This window comes from Penicillium oxalicum, chromosome I, assembly GCF_001723175.1.
Source record: "Penicillium oxalicum strain HP7-1 chromosome I, whole genome shotgun sequence".
NCBI classification, from domain to species: Eukaryota; Fungi; Ascomycota; class Eurotiomycetes; order Eurotiales; family Aspergillaceae; genus Penicillium; species Penicillium oxalicum.
In genome coordinates, this window is record NC_064650.1 from 3,425,093 (window position 1) to 3,447,080 (window position 21,988).

General features: G+C 52.6%; 6 protein-coding genes across 6 annotated transcripts; 3 read left to right on the forward strand and 3 right to left on the reverse strand.

Annotated features, from left to right (window-relative positions):
• Positions 1 to 4,344: 4,344 nt before the first annotated feature.
• POX_a01115 (Small nuclear ribonucleoprotein) lies at positions 4,345 to 4,944 on the forward strand (the record flags this gene model as incomplete). Its single annotated transcript, XM_050110045.1, has 3 exons — positions 4,345 to 4,358; positions 4,475 to 4,524; positions 4,643 to 4,944. 3 exons carry the CDS (start codon positions 4,345 to 4,347, stop codon positions 4,942 to 4,944), a joined length of 366 nt encoding a protein of 121 aa, XP_049973813.1.
• A 3,895-nt stretch (positions 4,945 to 8,839) lies between these two features.
• POX_a01116 (uncharacterized protein) lies at positions 8,840 to 9,691 on the reverse strand (the record flags this gene model as incomplete). Its single annotated transcript, XM_050110046.1, has 1 exon — positions 8,840 to 9,691. The coding sequence occupies one exon, from the start codon at positions 9,689 to 9,691 to the stop codon at positions 8,840 to 8,842; it is 852 nt and encodes a 283-aa protein (XP_049973814.1).
• Positions 9,692 to 10,200: 509 nt separating this feature from the next.
• POX_a01117 (Succinate dehydrogenase assembly factor 3) lies at positions 10,201 to 10,824 on the forward strand (the record flags this gene model as incomplete). Its single annotated transcript, XM_050110047.1, has 3 exons — positions 10,201 to 10,416; positions 10,572 to 10,671; positions 10,742 to 10,824. 3 exons carry the CDS (start codon positions 10,201 to 10,203, stop codon positions 10,822 to 10,824), a joined length of 399 nt encoding a protein of 132 aa, XP_049973815.1.
• A 1,647-nt stretch (positions 10,825 to 12,471) lies between these two features.
• On the forward strand, positions 12,472 to 13,502 carry POX_a01118 (N-acetyltransferase MPR1; the record flags this gene model as incomplete). The annotated part of the gene is made up of 3 exons (XM_050110048.1): positions 12,472 to 12,898; positions 13,073 to 13,182; positions 13,332 to 13,502. 3 exons carry the CDS (start codon positions 12,472 to 12,474, stop codon positions 13,500 to 13,502), a joined length of 708 nt encoding a protein of 235 aa, XP_049973816.1.
• An 868-nt stretch (positions 13,503 to 14,370) lies between these two features.
• POX_a01119 (uncharacterized protein) lies at positions 14,371 to 17,499 on the reverse strand (the record flags this gene model as incomplete). The annotated part of the gene is made up of 1 exon (XM_050110049.1): positions 14,371 to 17,499. One exon carries the CDS (start codon positions 17,497 to 17,499, stop codon positions 14,371 to 14,373), a length of 3,129 nt encoding a protein of 1,042 aa, XP_049973817.1.
• Positions 17,500 to 19,459: 1,960 nt separating this feature from the next.
• POX_a01120 (uncharacterized protein) lies at positions 19,460 to 20,974 on the reverse strand (the record flags this gene model as incomplete). Its single annotated transcript, XM_050110050.1, has 1 exon — positions 19,460 to 20,974. One exon carries the CDS (start codon positions 20,972 to 20,974, stop codon positions 19,460 to 19,462), a length of 1,515 nt encoding a protein of 504 aa, XP_049973818.1.
• Positions 20,975 to 21,988: the final 1,014 nt, after the last annotated feature.

A 21,988-nucleotide genomic window follows, 5' to 3' on the forward strand; every position in this document is an offset into this window, starting at 1 on the left:
AAGCCACACCACAAAGTTCCCACTATAGCAGCCTGGTCCGACTACAGTACGCCTAATCCGCATAGTGGACAGGACCTCGTATGCCTCACCCACCGGCCACGGAGTGTCTGGCACTGTATCGATCCTTAACGGCCCAAAGGGAGCTTCCACTCTTGGGTCAAGTGGGTTCCTTGCCCCAGAAAGGTTAATGTGGCAGCGACGACGATTGGGGGCGATGACGCCGGCCTATCTTGGAAAAACTTTGGAGACTTCCGAGTCGGGTACCAAGTGGCCCTCTCTGCTGATTAGCTTTTTCTTCCACCGCAGTCCACTGGGCATGCCATCATACCTCCAATTGGCACCGTTAGCCCAAACTTTGATGATATCCGAACCAGGCGGCCAATAGGGTCGACTTCGGCGCCGAGTGTGCATCGCAAGAACTTCACAATAGAAATGGGAAACGGCGGGGGCAGGGACCGGATCTCGGAAAATATCTGGCAATGGCTAAAAACAGACGGGATTTTCACAAAAAAAAAAAAACTAGAAAAAAAAAGAAACATACAGACAGAAATAAAGAAAAAAGGTAGAGGGAAATGAACTGATGACGGACGCGGGACAAAGACTTTTCGCAATCAGTGACTGAAGCCCGGATGGAAAGAAGGCAGAATTAACGAGGCCCCCCCTGTCCACGACTCCGACGACAATTATGGGGGGGGATGTTTACTTTTACGAAAACGGCAACGGAAAAAAAAAAGGGCAAGGAAAAATCAAACCCACAAGGCCAAAAAAATTAAATTAAAAAACAATCAAAGGAGAGGTCCAGAAAAAGAAAAGAAAAGAGAGCTTTCCCCCAAACAAGTAAAGGCAGACGAATTGACCAGAGGGTTTTCTTTTTCTTCCCTTTCCTTTCGATTTGGCTCAGAAGTGGCTCGGAAGGGGTTGACCACTCTTGCCCCCACCGCAAGAATGCCATTGGAACGACGACTCTGCAGCCTGAATCGAAGAAGAATCGTGATTGTCGGAGAATTCAGTGATCAACGGATTCATGGCGTAAGCTTGGTATTACACCTTCGCGGAGGTGCGTCGAAGGGTCTTGCGGACGATCAGTGACTGCGACAGAAGGACGTCTCCCGACTGGCTGGAAATCGTAGGCTGCACCACCACCGGATACTGTGCCCTGTATACATAGGATGCAGTATGCAGTATGCAGTGTGTAGTACGTAACGCGGTCCAACTGTAGGGAAGGGGACTACGGATGAGGCTTAAGAGGGGAGGCGGACGCGACGATTATTGCCTGACAGGGAGCGAAAGTAAGGATGAGACTAATTCAGGAACCATGTTCTTGAAGATGAAAGTGAGACCCTTGCGAAAGGTCGGGAATAGTCCGGCGAAACTCGAGGAATTAACCCGAGATTTAAGTTGTTGCATGGGCTGTACCACGGGGCGGGTTCCCTTTACTCAAAGTGAATCTACGGTGCAGGTGGAGGTGGTCCCGGGAACCGAGCCACTCGATTAGGATGGTGGCTGTCGGAATTAATCATGTTCGTGGTCAGATCACAATCGGTGCGAGGAGGACATGATTCCCACCAGGACCACACCATCATGAGAAGGGGGAAATTTTTTTTTTTAATCTCCACGGGGGACCGACTGCACTGGTACTGTGAGGAGTAGATCTCGTATGGAGTCCAGAGGTCTGACGGCTCAGTCGTGTCACTGAATCGAGGTTCCTTGCCTTTACTGAGCCTGGCTGAATGACCTGTAGACACGATCTGATATCAAGCACAAGAAGCCACCCAACGTGCTCGGAGGACTCAGGAGTGAGGACGTGGTAGCTTCATGGTTGATGACTTTTGGATGGGCTCGATGGGGCGGGAAATCGGTTCCCCGCTCGTCTCCTGATCTGTTCTCGTCCTTCATCAAACCCCACGAGGTGGACCGAGGGACGCTATTATGCAATCAGTTGCTCGCAAATTGTGCTCATCTGCCAGAATGGGTCACAGAGGCAGCGCAACCATAGACTCTGTACCTACGAGAATGATTGATGATCCGCTGCAGACCGGTGGCCCTCGTTCTCATTTTCTCGGTTGCCTTTATTTTTTGGCTCTACAGGGGTTGTTTTCTCCGTTGCGAACTTCTTTGCTTTCCTTGCACTGCAAGGCTTGCAGTCTTCACTTCGTGGGATCGATTGCATGTCCGATCTTCAAGGTATGGTGAGAAATCAAACATGCAGGGATCCTGACTGGACAGCATTGGCATGGGTGGGTAATGGGGCACTGCGTCGTCACTCATCCCGGAAATCGTGGATAATCGCAAAGGGGCAAACATCAAAAATCAAGAGCAAAATTCTTCTCCACCTCGTCGTATGAGACGAACCCCGGCGACTTTAAAATCACATTGAAGTTGGAATGTTTTGGCCCTCAGCCGCAACGGATCCGGTCCTGCCGTCCGGGGGAAAACAAGCCCGCTCAGGAGGCCACGTTTTTAACGTTTATTCTGATGGTGCAAACATCACTGTCGATCTACTCACTCCACAATAGTCAGGTATTCTTGACGAACCTTGGCGCTGATCCACGCGTCGGCCATGTGCCAATCTTACCTCCCTGCCATGTGTCGAGAGCCGTTTGATTACGGAAGGTTGGGTGTCTAGACCCCCCCCATGCCCACTGCCCTAGAGGCTAGAGGCGTTCTGTTTCCCCCCCCCCTCTCTCTCGGGAGGTGGAGGCAATCTCGTAGCCCTCAATCCTCCTCGAGTCCTCACTATCCATCCCTGTTACGCAGGTCAGAAACTCAGTCAAGCCTCTCAGTGCCTGGACGGTCTGTGGGGTGGATCAGATCATCCGCGATCGGCTGTCTCCGGCTCATACCGAAACAATCAATCTGATCTTGATTGGAGCCAGTCGGACAACCTGCTCAACCTGCAACTTCCGCTTCTCCCTACCCAGGGGGGACCAGGGCCGAGAAAGCTAAGTTGATGATCCCTTTGGCGTGTGGTTGCATGAGCATGACGTATAACGTATGCGGACTCGTGATTCCCGTTGAATGCACAACCTCTCCGGTCGTCGATGGCTGGCCCCCGATTGAAGCGACGTACACAAGGTCGAAATCATTCACCCAGCCGCTCACTTTCTCAGGGCGCGGGCGCAGTGCTGCCTTTCTCGATCCTCGATCTTTCACTATGCATTTGCCGCGGGTTGGAACGGTGACGAGCCGGCCAGGAGGCCACTCGGACCGACGCTGAAGCAAACGGGGTACAAAAAATGGAAGAATTTTCCTCCGTCAAGCCGTCAGGTGTGGTGCCCGGGTTGGTGGTCCCCGGTTTTGTGACCCGGTATCTCAAGCTGCAAGTCTTAGTTTCAGTCGTAGGGCGGATTGTATCCGGTAGGAGAGGCCGTTTAGATTGCGCCGAATTGAGCCTTCGGAGCGGAACCGCATCCTAGCTGCGCACTGGATCGTTCTGCGGCATCGTCCTCCACTGCAACGCTGGAGCCACGCCAAAGATGTTCATCTTCGGCCCGTGGTCCAGGACAGGTAATTGGTTGCCAGCCAGTGACCTGCCAAATATGACCAAAAAACAATAAAATCCGAAAAATATCAGACAGGATTCCTCTGATCACCCTCCCATGGCCGTTAGCAAGAACTTTAGATAGTGGATCTTGCAGTTCGACTCCAAGTGTCAGGTGATAGTCGACCTGCAGTTGCGGTATCGGTAGCCTCCAGGGTCTTCATCTTGAGCGACGGTCTCCTGGAAAACGACAGCCTAGCCGTCGAACTCCATGTCTCAGCCATCACAGGGACGCTCCTCTAATTTAGCCTCTGAGATGATGGATTTGAAGATCGGCGTCCCTTCGCTTAGCTTTGAAGCGCTTATTGGTTGTCAAGGTCGCCTTGTCATCCCATAAGGCAATCTCGACAGCGGCAGAAAGATGGGGAGATGTCCAGTGGAGAGAACGCTAGGAGACAGGATGTTTCGCATCCATATCTATTTTCAAAAGTACCCTCAATTCGAAAGTTTTTTGTTTCTATTTCGCGCACTTTGCAGGATAACAGCTTGTGATCTGCTGGACTTGCACAAAAGGACACCCGCATCGTTCCGGAGACGACTCTGTAATCTGTGTTTCCAAATGCAGATCCAACTTCCACTGGCGGCCCAGCTGGGGGCCGGCTGGGGGCCCGGCTCGCCGAGCGGTGACATCACGTGATCATGATAGAGGTTTGATCACATGACATCTGTCAACTCTGCACGGAGGTCCGCCCGCAATGCGAGACGCCAAAGGTCACGAGTATTGAGCCCAGCTTCTGGAATTGCGAGTCGTCGAGAATACACCCTGAAAAGATTTGCCACATCTGCTGCGCAGAACCAACACCATGAAACTTGTCCGGTGAGTCTTGAGATGAGAATTTGCGCGCAGTTGGGGGGGAAGGGGAGCTTGTTCCCAAGCGCCGTGACCCAACTCCCAAGTCTCTCCGTGCGGCTGGCAACTGACCGCATTTTCAGCTTTTTGATGAAATGCGCCAACGAGACGGTGACCATTGAGCTCAAGAATGGTAAGTTGACTGATCGCGCCCTCGCGTCCTCGGCGGCATTCACAGTTCGGCCTCGAATTGTCCTCCGCAACAGCAGCCCCAGCGAGTGCATGAGGGGAAACTAAATCGTTTTCACCAGGCACGATTCTCCACGGCACCATCACCTCCGTCTCTCCTCAGATGAACACCTCCCTCCGAACAGTAAAGATGACTCCCAAGGGCCGTGATCCGGTATCCTTGGACACCATCAACATCCGTGGCTCGACTATCCGATACTACATCCTTCCCGACAGCTTGCCCCTCGACACTCTGCTGGTGGACGACGCCCCCAAGCCCAAGAATAAGGCCCGAAAGGAGGCGGATCGTGGGCGTGGCGGTCGTGGAGGTGGCCGAGGTGGCCGGGGCCGTGGTCGTGGCCGTGGCCGCGGTCGTGGCTTCTAGATTATTCAACTGTTCCTTGCATTCCCAAGAGTACAGGTTGGCGTTTTTCATGACTTTTGAGAAATTCTTTTTTTTACCGTTCTTCAATTGTTCTTTTTCATGACCATATGGTGAGCTTCTGGCTGTCGGTCGCTTGCAGCCCTAGGCTTCCTTTGCCGATTCGGGAAGGCGGCAAAAATAAAACTGCAACATCCTTTCTTCTGTCACTCCAATACCGTCAGCTTTTGATAGCCAAGCGTGGGAGGTAAGATGCCTTGCTTACACCTCGAATCCTGACCTTACCTGACCTGGCTGGATAATCTCTCTGGCATAGGTCTATTTGTAGAGGATAGAGATTCATTTCCCACCAATGTTGAATCATTAGAATGGCGGTCAGCCCCGACCTCTGAAAATCGATGAGACAAAGCCCCGGCAAATCTCTTCAATTCTCAATGAACAAAAAAAAAGTTGAGAAAAGATGGAGCAGCACGAAATTCTCGGGCAATGGTTCTATGATTAGCCTCCTGTACCTGCTGCCACATTTGTCTACCGATGACAGTACAAAAGCCTCTAGATATAGTCATCATACGTCGATGGATCCCTAGGTATCTGACCACGCCATATCAGGTACCCGACTCGCAACGCAGAAGGTTGAATCTAGTAAGTCTTTTTGAATCGTTCATGCCCTTCCGTCAACTCGCAACTGTGCAGAAATAGATACGCACCCGTTCCCAGCAGCTGCACCGGTGCAGCTGGCAACGCCATGTCGACTAGGTAGACTGGCCCCCACTTCCGCAAGCTTGACTGGAGCGTGCAAATTGGAAATGGACATTGGAGCTGTAAGCTTACTAGAAATGCGGCCCGGAATGAAAAGAAGTATCATTTTGATCCGCATATCTTGGGATTCGATGATTTTTGCCCCCCCCCCCCCCCCCAATCAGGGCTGCCAGGCAAGTTTGAGCCATGTAAGCCTCGCCTAACCGACGTCACACCTATATCGATGGATCTCGGGGGAAGGTAATCATGGACTTTTGACGGCAGTACTGAAGTCCTGTTGCTTGCTGAATCGGCCCCCGGTCATCTTTGGAAGAGGCTTGAAAATCAAGTTTGATAAGATGAGGTGAAGTCACATAAAAGTCCAGTGTGATGGATCGTGCAGACCCAGGATATTGGTAATGCCATCTCTCTTGCGTGTTGATATCTAGGGCTGCCCCCCGTCACGTTTCGTTGAGATCACGAGATCATGTCCGCTACTCGTGTCTACCATATGGTATCATGTCACCTGATCAATTATTCTCTCCAGTCTTGAAGGCAGAGCCCCCTCATCAATTCGATTTAGCCAGATGCCTTCAGGAAAAGACGAATGCGAGACTAAGTTCACGAGCACTCGACGAGGCTGGCACGCTGGCTTACGGGTTTCCAATTCTCTCACTAGGTGCGCCAGTCCTGACAACTCAACATGGTAGCGCAATATATTCTGCACGCTTGAATTCTCAGACGTCTTTGTGCCCTCCGGGCCTTTTGAACATGCTACACAGCCCGATTGCTCGATCGATATGAAACTAGCAAAACCTGTATGTCTGTGCGAACTCCACCAGTCTGCATCAGCTTAGCTCAGCACCACCGCGTGTAAGCTCTTGTCTACCTTTTTATTTCCCGCCCGGGCCCTTTTTACTCAAGAACCGCACGGACAGGGGGGAAAACACACAGGTTTCGGCACGTGCTGCCGTGATGACAAGCCTGACAGACACTCCGCGCTATCTCTAGTACCTCATGCCAAGGGAGAATTCAAAGACATATCCACCTGTATTGGAACACAATAGACCCTTACTGACAGCCTTTACCATTTGTCCCCCATACGACTGTATACAGTCACCAAGATTCACGTCCACATTGATTGTGGTTTTTGCCGACAAGTCCATTCTAGTGACCCCCCCAAACCATGCGATCAATTCGGCTTCTGAGTCTGGCAGACTGACAGGGAGTCAAATAAGTGGAGCAGTCGGCTAGACCCGCTCCTAAGGACAACAACTCCATCCAACAGTCAGATCGATAGAAACTCCCGTAGTGACACCGCCGGTCTTACTACGATCGATCTGACATGGCTTTCCCAATAGCCAGTGAGGAGCTTGCTTTTGATCAGCATGGAACCTTTTAGGCTTGATGCGAAAGTCCAGAATTCGGGAATACCCCCTGAGGTTCCTGATGGTTTGCCTCGTCCCTGTTGTCGCAGTCTGGAGACCGAACTGTTGGCTCATGGGGTCTCACAGCCAAGTCTCTGGTCGGTCAATCCTGATAATTGGCCCCAAGTGTCTAAGATGGTTCGTCTACATGACTGATGACCCCCTCCCCCCCTCCCCCCCCGGCTCTCTCCTTTTCAAGAGACAATAGGCGACATTGTGGCGTGACAGCGCGGACTCAGGAGGTTTGTACTTCGACATGTTTCAGAGTGGGGTGTCAAGATCATAGAGCTGAAAGACGGAGGAGACTTTCACATGGGACTCACTCCCAATCCACATCCGTGTAGTAAGATCCGGGTGCAGGGTAATCAGCATGAGTATCTTGAAATTAGCTTACAGGATCAATAGGAGTTGCCCTCTAGCCTGGTACCTTCGGTTCTCACCCCCCGGCCGCGGACAAGTTTACCATGCAGGTCCCACTTGTGTTTGAAGGCTCGAGCTTCCCATCCCATGCGTAAAAATATCGTAAGCGACATGAGTCATGTCCTATGATCCAGTGGTCGGACAGTTGGTCTCAAGCACAAATGGCCTTGTCAATCCCATTGGCCTCGATGGAGGAGCCTGCAATACCCCTATTAGCCTGTTGTATCTTGAGACTTTACCACTAAAAAAATCATCAGTGTTGACATGAAGTGCGCACGGTCATTGCTTTAGATCCACTCTTTATGCTGCAACCGATGTCAAGTCTGACAGTAGTCAAAACCATCGAAATGAATGGCGTGGGGTCCGCAGCAGTGAGACGGGGCCAAAAAAAAAGAAAAAGAAAAAGAAAAGGTAACAAATAGAAAACCTAGATGATATTTGAGCTTGATGAAAAGCCCCGTGTCAAGTGTGGATTTGGGTCAAAGTTCTCGACTCAGAGGCCTGGGACTCTCTAGGATAACCTAGTATCACTTCCATGAGGTCACACTCGTATCGAAATTCCAGGGGGGGGGGGGGGGGGGGGGCACATTGAGAGAGCAGACAGGCTTGGCCCAAGAGTCTGACACCGGTCATACTTTATGGAGTCGGTCATTGACCGTTGGATGTCTAGACCAGCCGCGAGATGTTGTCAACTAGCCACAACCCGCTTAAAAAATCCGAACCCAAGCATTTACCAGAAGAGGAAGGAGATTGGCAGGGACAAACAGACAGAGTACGTTGGGTCAAGACTGAGAGTCTGCAGGCCGCATCTACAAACTGGGAGATTGAACTGCCATTGTCGGTACACGGAGGATAACAGGTGGTGAGAGATGAATGGAAGATAATTTGAGTTTTCACTGCTCTTCCCTTTCGGGCACGCTGGTCACGTTGGAACGCCTTGCCCGATCTGTCAAAAGACAGGCGGCGATGAGAAGTAAATTTTCAGACACACCATGCTGCAACTGGGACCACTGACTTTTATCCAGCCACTCGGGTCGACAGGCCTTCACACACTGGAGTGGCGAGAGGTATTCCTCTGTTTTGTATTTGAATACGATACTAGTCAACCGAATCGATACTCCCCGTGTCATCTTCAACGGCCCCTTATACGCGGGTGGCAAGTCGGCCAAAAGCGGATCCACTCGGATGTCTCTGCTGGATATGGCCTGGGTCAAACTATCAAGTGAGACCATTGTCTGGATACGAACGAATACTCCATAGACACGTGGAAGTGTCTATCAAATCCTGAATCCACGTAGCTAATCACCTGATGCTCAAAGAGAGCTCACCTCTTGTGAAGCGTCCGTCTGCCTCCAGATTCGCACAATCACCAGTTTCTCCCATCCGGCCTGCATCCCACTTGACCCGACACTCTCTGCATTCCAACCCCCCCATGCACGAATCCTTGCCATCACCTCGTCGGGCCGGTTTTGCTTGCAGAGAAGTACATACGCCACTCCCCGCGCAGAAAGTACCCCGGGAATGGCGTCCAATAGCCGATTCGTCGTCTCCATGCCATCGGCACCGCCTGCATACGTCAAGGACAAGAAGAACGAGTCACTCTCGAACTTGGCAGACCGGGACATGGTTTGAGAAATGCTCGGGTCATTGTCGGATTCTGAAGGCAGACGAGGCAGCTCTTCCGTGGGAACGTAAGGCGGGTTGAACAAAAGGACGTCAACGCTCCCCGGACGCAATGCTGTGCAAAGGTCGCCGGTGATGGAGGCAACATGGATGGTCTGAAGCGGGTTCTCTGAAATTGGAGAGGATTCCGACTGCTTCTGCCGCTCCGATGTGACCGCGGTCGTGACCGTCTCCCGAGTTGCAAGGCATGCGTTTCGGTTGACGTCTACCCCCAGCGTGAGGATGTCTTGTCTTCCAAAGATATGCTGCGATTGTGCCGCCGTAAAGGCCAGGACAACCCCCGAACCGGTGCCAACCTCCACAACCAATGGAGCTGGATTGCCAATGGCATCCGAACAGGAGGTGGCTGGTTTTTGAAAGCGCTCCGAAAGCCATTTGGATTCGGATGCTGAGGACAATGTGTCCAAGAAGAGGTATGAATCCTCTGCCGGTTCGTAGATGGTGTCGAATGACACATGTGACGTGTCTGGGGTGGGCAGCATCTTTGAAAGACTGCAAGTTCAACCCAGTGGGAAATGTTTTCTGCTAGATTCTGTGTCGTCCAGAGAATCTGATTGTAGATGTCGCTGTGCAAGTATACGTCTTTCTTTTTTGTCTTTTACCCGACGAGAACTTCAGGAAATGAAAAGTCGAGAAAAGAAGAAAAAGAAAAAAGAAGACACTTGCTGTCGAGAGTACACAAATGTCCCACGTCTCGATGAATCCCCAATCCACAGATACGATAGTATTCTCCTGCAGTCCCACGGCTGAAAAGAGAACCGGAAAACGGATGTCCTCTTGTCGAACAAAGTAGCAAAGTATTCTGGCTCGCAGTGTGTCGATTTGTTGCAGATCCCATTCAAGCCCGTCTTTTTAACTCCGCCCATTTACGTTCCGCCGTCTCGCCGCCTTTGCGGCTTCTGTGCGGCCGCGGCGGATTCCCCAGGAAATTATGTCATGTTCGCACCCGTGCTCTTTCCCGACCATCCAACATCCAACACCACCCTGAGCCATGCGTCTTGTACACCGTCTTCTCATGGCCTCGCCAGCCTCAATCGGCTCCAAATCAAGTCTGAGCGAAGCCCTTGCTCTCCTGCCTCCACTCCAGCTCTACCGGCGCATCCTGCGCGTGCACCGCAAGCTCGACCCGGAACTGCGCATTCTGGGCGATTCATACGTGAAGAAGGAATTCCGGGCGCACCGGACGGCGGAGAACCCTTTACATATTGTATGTTGAAGTCTTTGTGATGGTTGGTAAAACTGGGAGAGAGGAGGAGGAGGAGGAGGAGGAGGAGGAGGAGGAGAAGAAAGATGGATTCTTGCTCGGATACAGAAGGCGGGACATTCTCCATGGACCTACGACTGACGAGAATCACTTTGCAGATCGGCTTTTTGACAGAGTGGCAGCTATATGCGCAAAAGTTAGAAGGTGACAGTTGGGTTGGGGAGAAGATCGACAAGTCAAAGTTGGACAAGTTGAGTGGTAAGGGCGGATGGAATTCTGGTGTGGCTCATGAGAGAACAATGGGCTGACCGTGCGTGTTTCTTGGCAGATCAACAAGTTGGGCAACTGTTTGAGTTGATGGAGGCTATTAAGAACCCGAACTCGGAAGAAGGTGAAGGCGAGAAGCAGTGAGGGTCCGCATTGGAGACGCGAATATAACATGCATCCGAGTGAACACACACCCGTGTTCTGGAATAGTGCCAATACCCAATGTGCGTTTCACTTGGGTTGGCGAGAGTGATTCGTTGGGCAAACACTCGAAAGACCCTCAAAGCTCAAATTGGATCTTGATGCTCAGACTGAGCCCCAGGACTAAGGAGGACCAGACGGCCTCGCTTCGTCGTTGGTTTACACGGCCGGTCAATCTCTTGTACACATCATTGTATATTATCCAGGTCACTTCCTAATGGACACTTCCCTTGTCGGGTTAGGCATGTTATGCCTACTGAAAAAAGTCCCGCCTCCATTCCTTTTTTGTCTAGCAGTGAGAGCTTTTCGCAGTCAATTTCAAAAAGTCTATATTTTCACGCCCTTGGCATTGCACTACATATGGCTCTGTATGACGATGCACACAATTTGCGCAAGTGAGATTGGCACTGGGAATATCCTCGGTAAAGATTCTGGCTGATAGACCTCGGGTCAGGGATGTTCGAGTATGTACCCAGTCGCACGCCCTCTAGGCCTTGTTCCGATACTGGTAAGATACGCTCGACTTGGCATTTTCTACCTTGTCTTGCTCGAATCTCTTGGAACACGAAGGATTAATGTGCTACATGAGGTTGATATCCTGATGTTTTCCTATCACGAGGCTGATATCTGACCCGCTGAATGTTGTTGAGATCTATGGCTGATTTCAGTGAGCCAGGCACCATGTCAAGAGATGACCCCCACGCGAGGAGATCTCAGCACTCGGACAATATGGTGTTCTAAATGTTTTTTTGAAGCTGAGATGAATTTAGCTTTTCATCTCGTGTTTGTCGTGTGATTCTAGAGTAGCTGCCGGAAAGAGAGAGAGATGTCTCCCGTATTTGAAAAGTTAACCTCAGGAATCCATGGACAAATCGTACGAATCACCAGAGCTTTGAATCCGTCTGCGACATGTATCTGACCGAATACCTGGAGTTCTGACCACGAGAGTAGCCGCCTGTAGCCTTGACCTAGTCCGTGTACAATATCCGATAGAGTATTCTCATGAGCGCAAGTCCTACGAATCTACGTAATCGCTTGGTTCCGAGTTTTCGCAGATATATTCCGGTATCGATCATCACGTTGAATTCATGGATCTAGGGACCGAAACGAGTCAAATCAGAGTCGACGTAAAAGTTCACCTCAAGACTTGAATCACCAAATGCCCCGGAACTGAATCTCTTCTAACAATTATATACTCCTGCACGAGATCATCCATGTCCACCGCAAAAAGTGGACTCCACTCTACCCAACACTCATGCACCATCCAGCCAATCCCACTACCAGAACTACCGCCATACGCCTTTGATTTGACATTCTCCACAATTCTCCAATCCTGAATCGAGTTAGTCCAATTGAAAATGGGAGGAGAGAAGCCTTCTGATCGTTCTGTACCGACGACCCGAACCCCAACATCTCATACCTTATCCATCGCTTCTCCAATTGTACTCCAAAAGATCGGACCAGCAGCCGATAATTAAAAGATCGGAAGACCAACCTTGCCGACTCTTCATTCATCACCAGCCACACACTCTCTTCTCCTCTCTCTCTTGCTCTCTCTTTACAACGCAAATTAAGAGAAAAATCACAAAAATGCCATCTATCCTAGAAGACCCCTCCTCTCGCATCCCCCCACCACCAACACACACTATGACCGCATCGTCTCTCAAACCCCGACACACCACTCTCCCCAAGGCATCTAATGTCGGCATCACGCTCTATCCGATCGCTCACGGTCCCAAAAGTGTTCCGTGGGACCTGGTGAAGTTCCTTCACGCCGAGTTCAGCGCGGAAATCGAGCGCGGAGCTACATATCCCATGGAAAATCCAATGGCCTTGGAGCAATTTGCCGAGTACTGGTTTGGGACCTTTGCGGTTGTGGCTGTTCTGGACGATGAGGTGGAAAAGAAGGATGAGGAGGAGGAGAGGGAAAAGGGAGATGGTCGTGATGGACTTGCAGAGGGCCGTGATTGGGAAAAGGTGTGTTTGGGAACTTTTTACATCAAACCGAATTATCCTGGTACGTTTTCCTCCTTACCCCCAAGATATCGGATCGAGAGAGGATGGGATCCTTGACTTCTTCACCATCAATGCGGAGAGAGTTTTTGTTGGTGTCCAGGGCCCTACTACCCTGTAAGATAAGATGGGGATGTGCGTGAAATAGCCAGACTCTTAACTTTGTTTCCACTTATAGGTCGCTGCTCGCATGTCTGTAATGCAGGCTTTCTCACGACGACCGCAGCGCGGGGCAAAGGAGTTGGCCAGCAGATGGGCGAGGCGTACTTGGAATTTGCACCGCAATTGGTAAATCGGATCCATTCCCGTTCTTTTTTCTTTTCTTTCTTTCTCTTGGTTCCCTTCCATGGGATGAATCGAAACGCATCCATTTGCAAAATGTACTTGCTAACATCTCTGTGTGATTTTTTTTTCCTTTTTTCCCCCTTGGGTAATAGGGATACAAATACTCCGTGTTCAACCTGGTCTTTGCCAATAATCCGGCGTCCATTCGCATCTGGGAGAAACTCGGGTTCAACGTGATCGGTCGGGTTCCCAAGGCGGCGAGATTGGCAAACAGCGAGGAGCCGGTGGATGCATTGATCTTTGGACGTGAGTTGGGGAATTGATTTGGGATGTGGAACTGGTCAAAGTCGAGTGGGGGTACCTCGGCACTGGAGGTTTTTGAGGATTGGATGCAAGATTCAGGTGGATGTGTACTGTATACTCGACAATGAGGTGGTACCTGGTGTATGGATGTATATGTGTGTGGGTGTGTATAGGTGGACAAGAACAGCATTGTATTCTAGGACGATAGGTGACGGGTATAAAATATGATATTGTACATGGCACCAAAAAAAAAGAGACAACAACACAATTGACACTGACCTTGTGGGAGGGAGGTACCTACCAAGGTAGATCGACTTCGCAAATGTGACTACTACCGTCTCAGGAACCGACCACAAACTTTCACAATCGCGAGGATCTCCAGCCCAAACGCGTGTAATAGAAGGTAATCCTGTCGGTACCCATCGCGACTATCTTGGATTCCAAGTTGAAAACAACCCGACAACATCAAATCAACAGTCTCAAATGCACAATATCACAATATCCCCTGACCAAGAAAAAAAAAAGCAAATAACCCAACGCTCAAACCAGACCATGCACAATGGGGATATCACGCGGAAACCTAATTCTCAATATCAAGGCGCCATGTTTGCGCCAGTCGATATACAACGACTGGTTGCAGCATGGGCGCAATGCAGAATGGGAAATTGACAGGGGGAGAGACGAATGAGACACAGGTGAGGCGAAAGATACGAAAAGGATGATGAGAGAGAATTGAACACATGGGGAAGGTCCTTGAACGGTACCTTCTGAGGGATCGGGATCTGTCGCTGTGGTGGAGGGAGGAAACATGGAGGGGGAGATCGAGGTAGATAACAGGAGCGCGCAGAAACACTTTCAATCTCAACGACAAAGTGTCTCAAAACGGTATCATGGTCTCCAGTGAGGACGAGTAGGCAGTTTACTCTGTGAAACCGATCGATCCTTGTCCGGCCGCTTTGGCATGGGAAGAAGACTTGTTCGGCGATTGCTCGAGTGTCCCAGCGCAGTCCCCGGGCGAGAAGGCTTACTCGGGCTGAGTTGCGTTTCTTGATTATACCCGTATCTTTGCGAGGAGACACTGCGACTGAAAGACTGTGGGACCCCAGCAAAGCTCTGTCGGCTACGAGGCGTAGCCGACAGCCCGGACGGTCGTTGGAGACGACTATAAGGTGGAGGGTCCAGCAGGGAGGACTGAATCGGGGTGGGAGATGAAACGTTTCGAACCGGACTATGGGATGCCGGAGCGAGACGGTTTGAAATGCGACTCAGCGATCGGCAAGCAGGAGGGACAGGCGAGGCAGAGAGATCTCGTCGAATAGGAGCGGTGGATGACGGACGGCTGGGTAACGCCTTCTTCTTGGACGTGGCGCCGGAGGTGGAATAGAGATCATTCAAATTCGTGCTCGTGGTCCAGCGGGGTCGTTTCGGTATCGTCGACGGTTGTGGAATTTGAGAGTTTCTGCGGTTTGCGGGCGTGGGTGTCACCGGCGCCATGGGCTTGGGAATCGACGACTTGCGTCCGGTCAACGTTGCAGTGACTTGAGGCAGACCCGAGAGACGTCGGACCTTGGCCATGGCGGACAGAGTCGTGGCGTTACTGGCGGTGCTCTCACGACGACTGGCGCTGCCCAGAGGCGTCTTGTACCCACTGCCGCTCATGACCACCGAGGAAGCAGGTGAACTTCCCGGCGTGTCGATCACACTTCCCGTAGCGGGACTGTCCATAGTCACAATGCTCGAGATCGAATCCCGCAACTGATGCGCTTTGACAATGTGGACATCTTCAAGGGAGGCATCCATGAAGCGAATACTTGCTTTGAGAGCATCCGTGCGCGAGGTCATGTCGGAGAGCAACCGGAGTACTTCACCATTCACGGTCAAACGGTCGTTGACTCCTTTCTGAATAATCGAGATGACCCGTTCAATCGCGGGGACATAGTGCATCTTCTTCGCCTCGTAATTTTCAATCCTCTTGGTCATGTTGCTTGCGTTGTGCAATTGCATGTTGGACTCGAGTCCCTCCTGAAGTTTGGCGATGCTGCGTTCCACCGATTCAAACATCTTCAGAGCCTGGCCACCAGCGTTGCGGAACACAATAATCCACTTATCCTCCCCCAGTTCTTTCCGCAACGCTTCCGCGTCGTTTTCAAGGACCTTGTAGCTCTTCTCCAGATGGGCCCGCCTGTCGTCAAGCTCCTCGCAGGCACTGGGGAACACCCTTTCGGCTCGAGCTTCGAACATGGAAAGGCGCATGGGCAAAAAGTCCAGCGAGGCTCGCAGTGGCTGCATGCGCGCAAACAAGGCCATCAGATTGGAATAGCTCGAATCGTCTTGGGGTGTCTTGATAATGGGCGTGCCAGACGCTGCTGCAAGCATAGTAAGACGATTGGTGGCGGGGGACCGGCCCTTGTTTGGAGATTCCTCCACGATCGTCTCGAGTTCGTTGATGTCAAGCCCGCCTGCCGAATCGCCTGGATCCAGCAGAGCCTGGTGTCGTTTCTCTTCCATCTCAAAGATCATGCCACTGAGGCTTTCAATCTCCATGCCCACATCCCCCAGAACATTGGACCAAAGCTCCTCCCATTCCATGGCCAACTCCACTTGCTCTTTCACCCCGCGCAACTTGGTTTTAATCTCCGCCCAGTTGTGTAGAATACTCTCCATCTGACTGACAATCGTCGTGAGGCTATCGGCCCCCACGCCGACGATGTCATCCCGAAGTTGCACGTTCTCGATCGCCTGCACATACACATTGACCAATGATTCAAATCGGGTGATAGCCTTGTCGACTCCGTCCAGGCCCTCGCGTCCACCAGCCGCTGCCCATTCCACATCATCCTCGGCATCCAGCCCACTCAGCACGTCCGAGGCTTTCCTGATCCAGATTTGTATTTGCTCCGCTGCGCCGTTCAGAGCTCGAACCGCAGCCAGTGCCGTGGGGATATTCCTGATACTTGCCTCCAGAGCTCCAGGCTGCGGCAGAGGTATCGAAGTGAGCTGTGACAACTGATTGCTGAACGAGGCGCGAGAGAAGGAGTATATTGATTCTGTGCGTTGCAGGCCCATGGGATTGAAATATGACTGGGAATCCGACGTGGCCGCTGGGGCATCGACCGGGGGTGAATCTTTGGGCGGCGGCGTTGGAGCCTGCTCTTCTGACCGCTCCTCACTCCGTTTCGTGTCGTCGACATATCTCTCAAAATCCGTGCGCGTATCTGGGGCGACTTCGGTTGGGGGCAAGAAATCAGGCTGGGGCTCGTGCTTCAGCGGTGCTATTGTGTCCACGGGCACGGGCGCGGATGCAAGCGCTTGCGCGGGCGCAACCTCCGCATCAGGGACAGACATGGACGTGGTTTGCAATGGAAGATCCTCAGGCGTGTCGCAACCAACTTCCGGGGCTGGCGTTTCAGTCCGCTCGGGAAGGTCTTCGTCGTCCGCGACTGCTTCTGCGTAGTCAAACGCCCGAGTCTGCGCGTCGATCACCTCCTCAAGGTTCACCCGTGGTACCTCGAGCGTATTGGACGCGCTTCGCGTGAGCCGCTCCGGGTGTTGATTAGGGGAAATCGGTAATGGTCCTGACCAGGCTTGACCTCGCTTCTCGACTTTGATCGAGAGGTCCTTGTGCTGGTTATCCAACACCTTCAACTGCTCTTCCGGTATCCGACCGACACTTTTGGGATCGCGCGGCGCGCTGGTCACCTTGGCCGTGCTGTCGAGCAGCTTCACACGAGCTGCGAGGGCGGGCGACAGCCGACGGAAGATGCCCGGCTTCCCGGCGGCCTTTTCGGCGCTGGAGGGTTCGGCGGGGCACGAATCTTCTTCTTGAGCGCTGTGATTACTGCTGCCGAGACTCCACAGCGAGGACTTGGACTTTAAGCGGCGAAGAGGGGAGGGACCGGGCTCATTTGGAGAAGCAGAAACCGCGGAGTGCGGAGGAGATGCGGACGTTACGGACACGTTGGCGGACGGCGCGTTGTCAGTCGCGGGAGGAGGAGGGTCGTCGATCGTGGCATGCATGGGTAACGGGACAGTTGAGAGAGAGAGGTCGAGAGAGCCAAACAGAGAGTCGCTGACAATGTAGGTTGGAATGGAAGAGGAATGTTCTCCTCTCGAATGGTGGAACTGGATCCCCAATAGCCACAGGTGGGACTGGTTTCCCCCCCGTTCTTCACAGCTTAGGGGTGGTCGGTAGGGGTAGTAGTAAGCAATATTTCAACAACGAAGGGCTACATTGCCGGGTAGAAGAGAGGAGCAATGGAGATTCGAGAGCACTATGAGCTGGACGGAGTGATGTTTGTAGAATTGGGGAGAAGAGAAAGGGAACCAAAAAAAAGCTTGTCTCGAATTGGGCAGCAATAGCTCGGTGGCTGAGATGGAGAGAAACGAGGGATTAGGTGGCCGGGATGCACGATGACACCGACCGTGTAGTGGATGTACCTGGGGCTCCGCTTTGATCAGTATGCGGGTCCAAGTACCCTCCGACCCCATGCCCTCGGCGTGGACGGTACTGTACAATGCGATATATGAGTACCTACCTGCATTAGCTACTGTAGATGTCAATTGAGGTCCAGTTCCAACCTGGTTGAGAAAACAAACATCGATGAGAAGGATCGCAGGACAGTCGTACTACATACTCTTAGGACGCCTACTGCAGCCCAGCCTGATTGTAGTACGGGCGCCGTTTGAACCTCGTTCTTTGCTGCCACAGGGGATCGACAAAGCAAAGTGAACAATCAAGTGCAGACGGCTAGACTAGTACTACTACTACACCGGGGGAATGGCCAGTAGAGATACAGTCTGTGTTCCATAGAATGTCTAGTGTCTACTGTACAGGGGACTGGACCCGATTACATGAAACCGCGCCCATTAAAGCTGCAGTAAAAGGATAAAACATAGGCTGAGGGTCACGGCCTATAGGATGAAAAGGGGATTCTTTGATCCTACCAGTGAGACTCCGGCAGAGCGCAGTCTAAACACATTCTCGTGCTCTTCCCCAGAGACATACATGAGGGTGCGCTAACCTGCTTACTTAGCGTCGGCCAGCTCAACTGAAACAGAGGCAGTTCCTGTTAGCATGATTCAAGGGCAACAGCCGTAGTTCTAAGGGGAAGGTCCACATACAACCTTGAATCCAAGCTTGCTGGCATGGAATGACCCTTTGATGCGCAACTGTCGTCGACAACTTCTAGAATTTCAGTCCCTCTGAGAGCTGTCACTGAAACGGACGTGGTCCAACACCAGCTTTAGAGAGGAATGAAAGGGTGATCAGGCTGACCCTGTTCCTGCTTTTGACGTGTTGTGGCAGTTCAAGCTATAGTACGTACCTTGCGACAAGTACGGTACAGTCAGGTCAGATCCACGGTTGTCATCTCGTGTGCAGTTGGCGCGACCCCCCACCGTGAACCACGCAAGGGGGTTCAATGCAAATATCTCTCGGGCCTAGTAGTGCGTCCTGTCAATCATTGCTCACTATTGGGCGGATTCCTGAAAGTATCGTGCTGGACCTGGTCGTAAGCAGGTACTACGTGTCTAAGCTTGTAAGTTAGGGACTTGCTACCGTGCTGGATGCGCAAGCCTGCCTCAGTCAAGTCAGCCCCCGCCCGAGTGAGGACTCTTTCTTCGCCTCCTCAATTTCGTGCCAGCCATACCAGGGGGGAGAGAGAGAGGAAGAGAGAGAGAGGCAGGTCTTGGTCTTGGCTGCCCACTACAACACCAAAACCGATCTACTTCCAGGGAAACGAACTTGCTGCACTCGGTGCCTCTCATCACAGAATATCGGTATGTTTGTATCGCGCATAAAATGCAGGCACGGGCAAAAGCGATAGAAGACAATTCGGGGTATCTAGCCAAGTGCCCTTGGGATGACAGAGTGGGGGAAAAATAAACCATGACCCAAGAGAAAAAAAAAGAAGAGAAAAACAAAATTCAGCGTTCACGTCGAAGAAACGGAATGGCATCCACCGGAAGTCAAGTCCAGTCAAATCAGACCGGCACTGGGCGGCCGGCCAGGATTGGCCTCCATCCAGTCTCGGACAAGCTCCTCTCTCACCGTCTTACACCAGGCCAGCAGCGCGGCGTCAAACTGCCTCCATGCAAGCTCACTGGTGTTCTGCACCACGCCCATGACATCAACCTCCTTGCGCATCTCCCACCGCAGCTCGGCCGCCTTGAGCCAGAATCGCAGATTATCCGCCTGGCGATACGGTTTCGCGACATCCTCGTGGTAGGTTTTGATCTCGCCAAAATGACGCTTGGACTTTTTCACGGCGATATTGTGTAATTGAACCAGCACCCGTCCGTCTCGGAACCGTTCCAGGAACGGTAAGGGGAGGTCTTCCAGAGGAGTCTCGTCAATGGCGGTCCATTCGGGCAACGAATGCCCGTCCGGCATCAGACTGCGGAGAAAGGACTCTTCCCGAGCGCGCTCTCGTCCGGCCCAGTCGCCCCGGGCCCAGTCCCAGTTATCGCGCTCCTGGGCTTCCAAGTCCTCCAAGGCCTTTTCACGCACCAGCATGGTGCGAACCCCCTCGATCCATCCCTTCACCACATCCCGCTCCTCGTCGCGGAACCCGCCAGCAAAATGCCGTTGCGCCCATCTCTTCAGCACGTCCAGCACATGCAGCAGGTCCTTGCGAATCTCCCTTTCGCTCTTAATTGAACCCAGGCGGTCAGGATGTGGATGGGCTGTGTAGTAAATCTTGGCCGCGCGAATGGCCATCGTCACATCATCCAAGATACACATGCCCTGGGCTTCCTCCTTGGTCTGCGGCGGTGATGTTTCCCGCGCAGTCTCGTCATCGGACGCCTCCGGGACATCTCCCGGCGAGAGACTATTGCGAATGGGCGCGCGGGGTGGGGGTTGCAGTCCATTTTCGATCGCTTCAAGATTACTCTCGGCGCGGTCCAGTGCCGTTTGCAGATCGCGGCGCATCGAGACCACGTCGGGTGGGGGCGGGACATGGTGCGTCTTGATGCTGTACGTGCTCACGGTAGGAGGAAGCATCGCCTCCCCTTCCTCATCCTCAAACCCGGCCTCCTCTCCAGCCGAATCGGCCATCTGCGTGGGGCTGGTGACCAGCTCCTCATGATGCTGCTCGTTCGGCGTGATGAGCACCCGCGGTACATTCTCTTTGGTCCTCTTCTTATACTCTTTTCCCCGCCCCGTCTTGCCTTCAAGCAACCCCGTTCGGGCAAAGTAGTACTGCAGGTGGGCAATACTGCCCAGGCTCATGACACTATCGCGATGCCGCGCCGAATCGGCGAACTCGGCTCCACAGGCACGCACATATCCATGTCTGCGAGAGGAGGTTGAGATTGTAGAACGAGCGTCTGCCGAGGTTGCGGAGGAAGCGGAATGGGATGAAACGGAAGAAAATGTGCGATCCGGAGAGGAGTAGGAAGAAATCGCAGGCGTCGCGGGAACGGATGGAGAGGGCGATGCAGCGCGGACCGGCAGGGACGGAGTCTCGTCTTGCGATCGTGGCTCCTCCATGGCTGACACGGTGAATGTCGCAGAGAGGGGAGGGGGAGGGGTGATTCTTCTTCAGTATTTCCAAGAGGGTCGGATTGCTGCCAATGTGGTCTGAAATGCAATTCGCGTTCGATCGGCGGCAAGTGGGCTGTGGACTGTGGGCTGGCACACACACCGGCGGGGGGGGTTTGGTATCGTCTCGGCTTGGTTCTCTTGTCTCTTTTCCCAACCCACGATCACGGATAGTCCACGAGCGTAGGAGAACCCAAAAAGAATTGACAGTGTCGATAGAGAAAGGGTCAAAGAAAGGGCCACGCCTTGCTGCGTCTTTGGTCGGAGGGCCAACGGAAGAGACCAGATTTAATCCGTCGTCGTTTGGAGGAGTGTCGGAGATCGACGGGGCAGAGGCTTCTTTGGGATAAAAGGGGCCTTGGGCTTAATTTAAGCAGCACATGGAGACCGGCTCCGTTCGGGCACTGGGTACCAAATTCAGGGGAATTGCGGGTCAAACAGTCCCGTTCACCAGATTTCTCTTGCCCAAGAGGTGAGATCATGGTGCAAACAATCGGCCACTTACTCGGCTGGTGATGAGGAGTCCGACTGCTGCCACGTGGACAAAGAGTAGGACAAATTCCTTCCACAGTCCTCACAAAGGAAGCGAGGACGGGACGCTCTGGACGGTCCGGGCCAACTGCAGCGATGGTCTCGGCCAGAGAGACGTGTGGACGGAGAGGCTGGCCGTCCTTCATTTACTTCTGTGTCGTGTGCCTGGCCCCAGGCGCCATGCTGGCGGGGGATGTGCATTGTTGATTGAGTCCGTCGCCCGTCAACTCTCGGGTCCAAATCTATTTTCGAAGAAAAGTGCCAATCAGAGGGCCGAGTGATGCTGTTTGCTGGCCCCCCCCAGAGAGGCGTTGTGGGGGTGCCGAGTGGCGCGTGCCGCTGCTCAACCAAACCTTGACCACGGCAAGTGTGGATGGGTGAAGCACCTGGGCATATCGACATGGAGAAGGATTCAGCATCATTTGTCTTGCA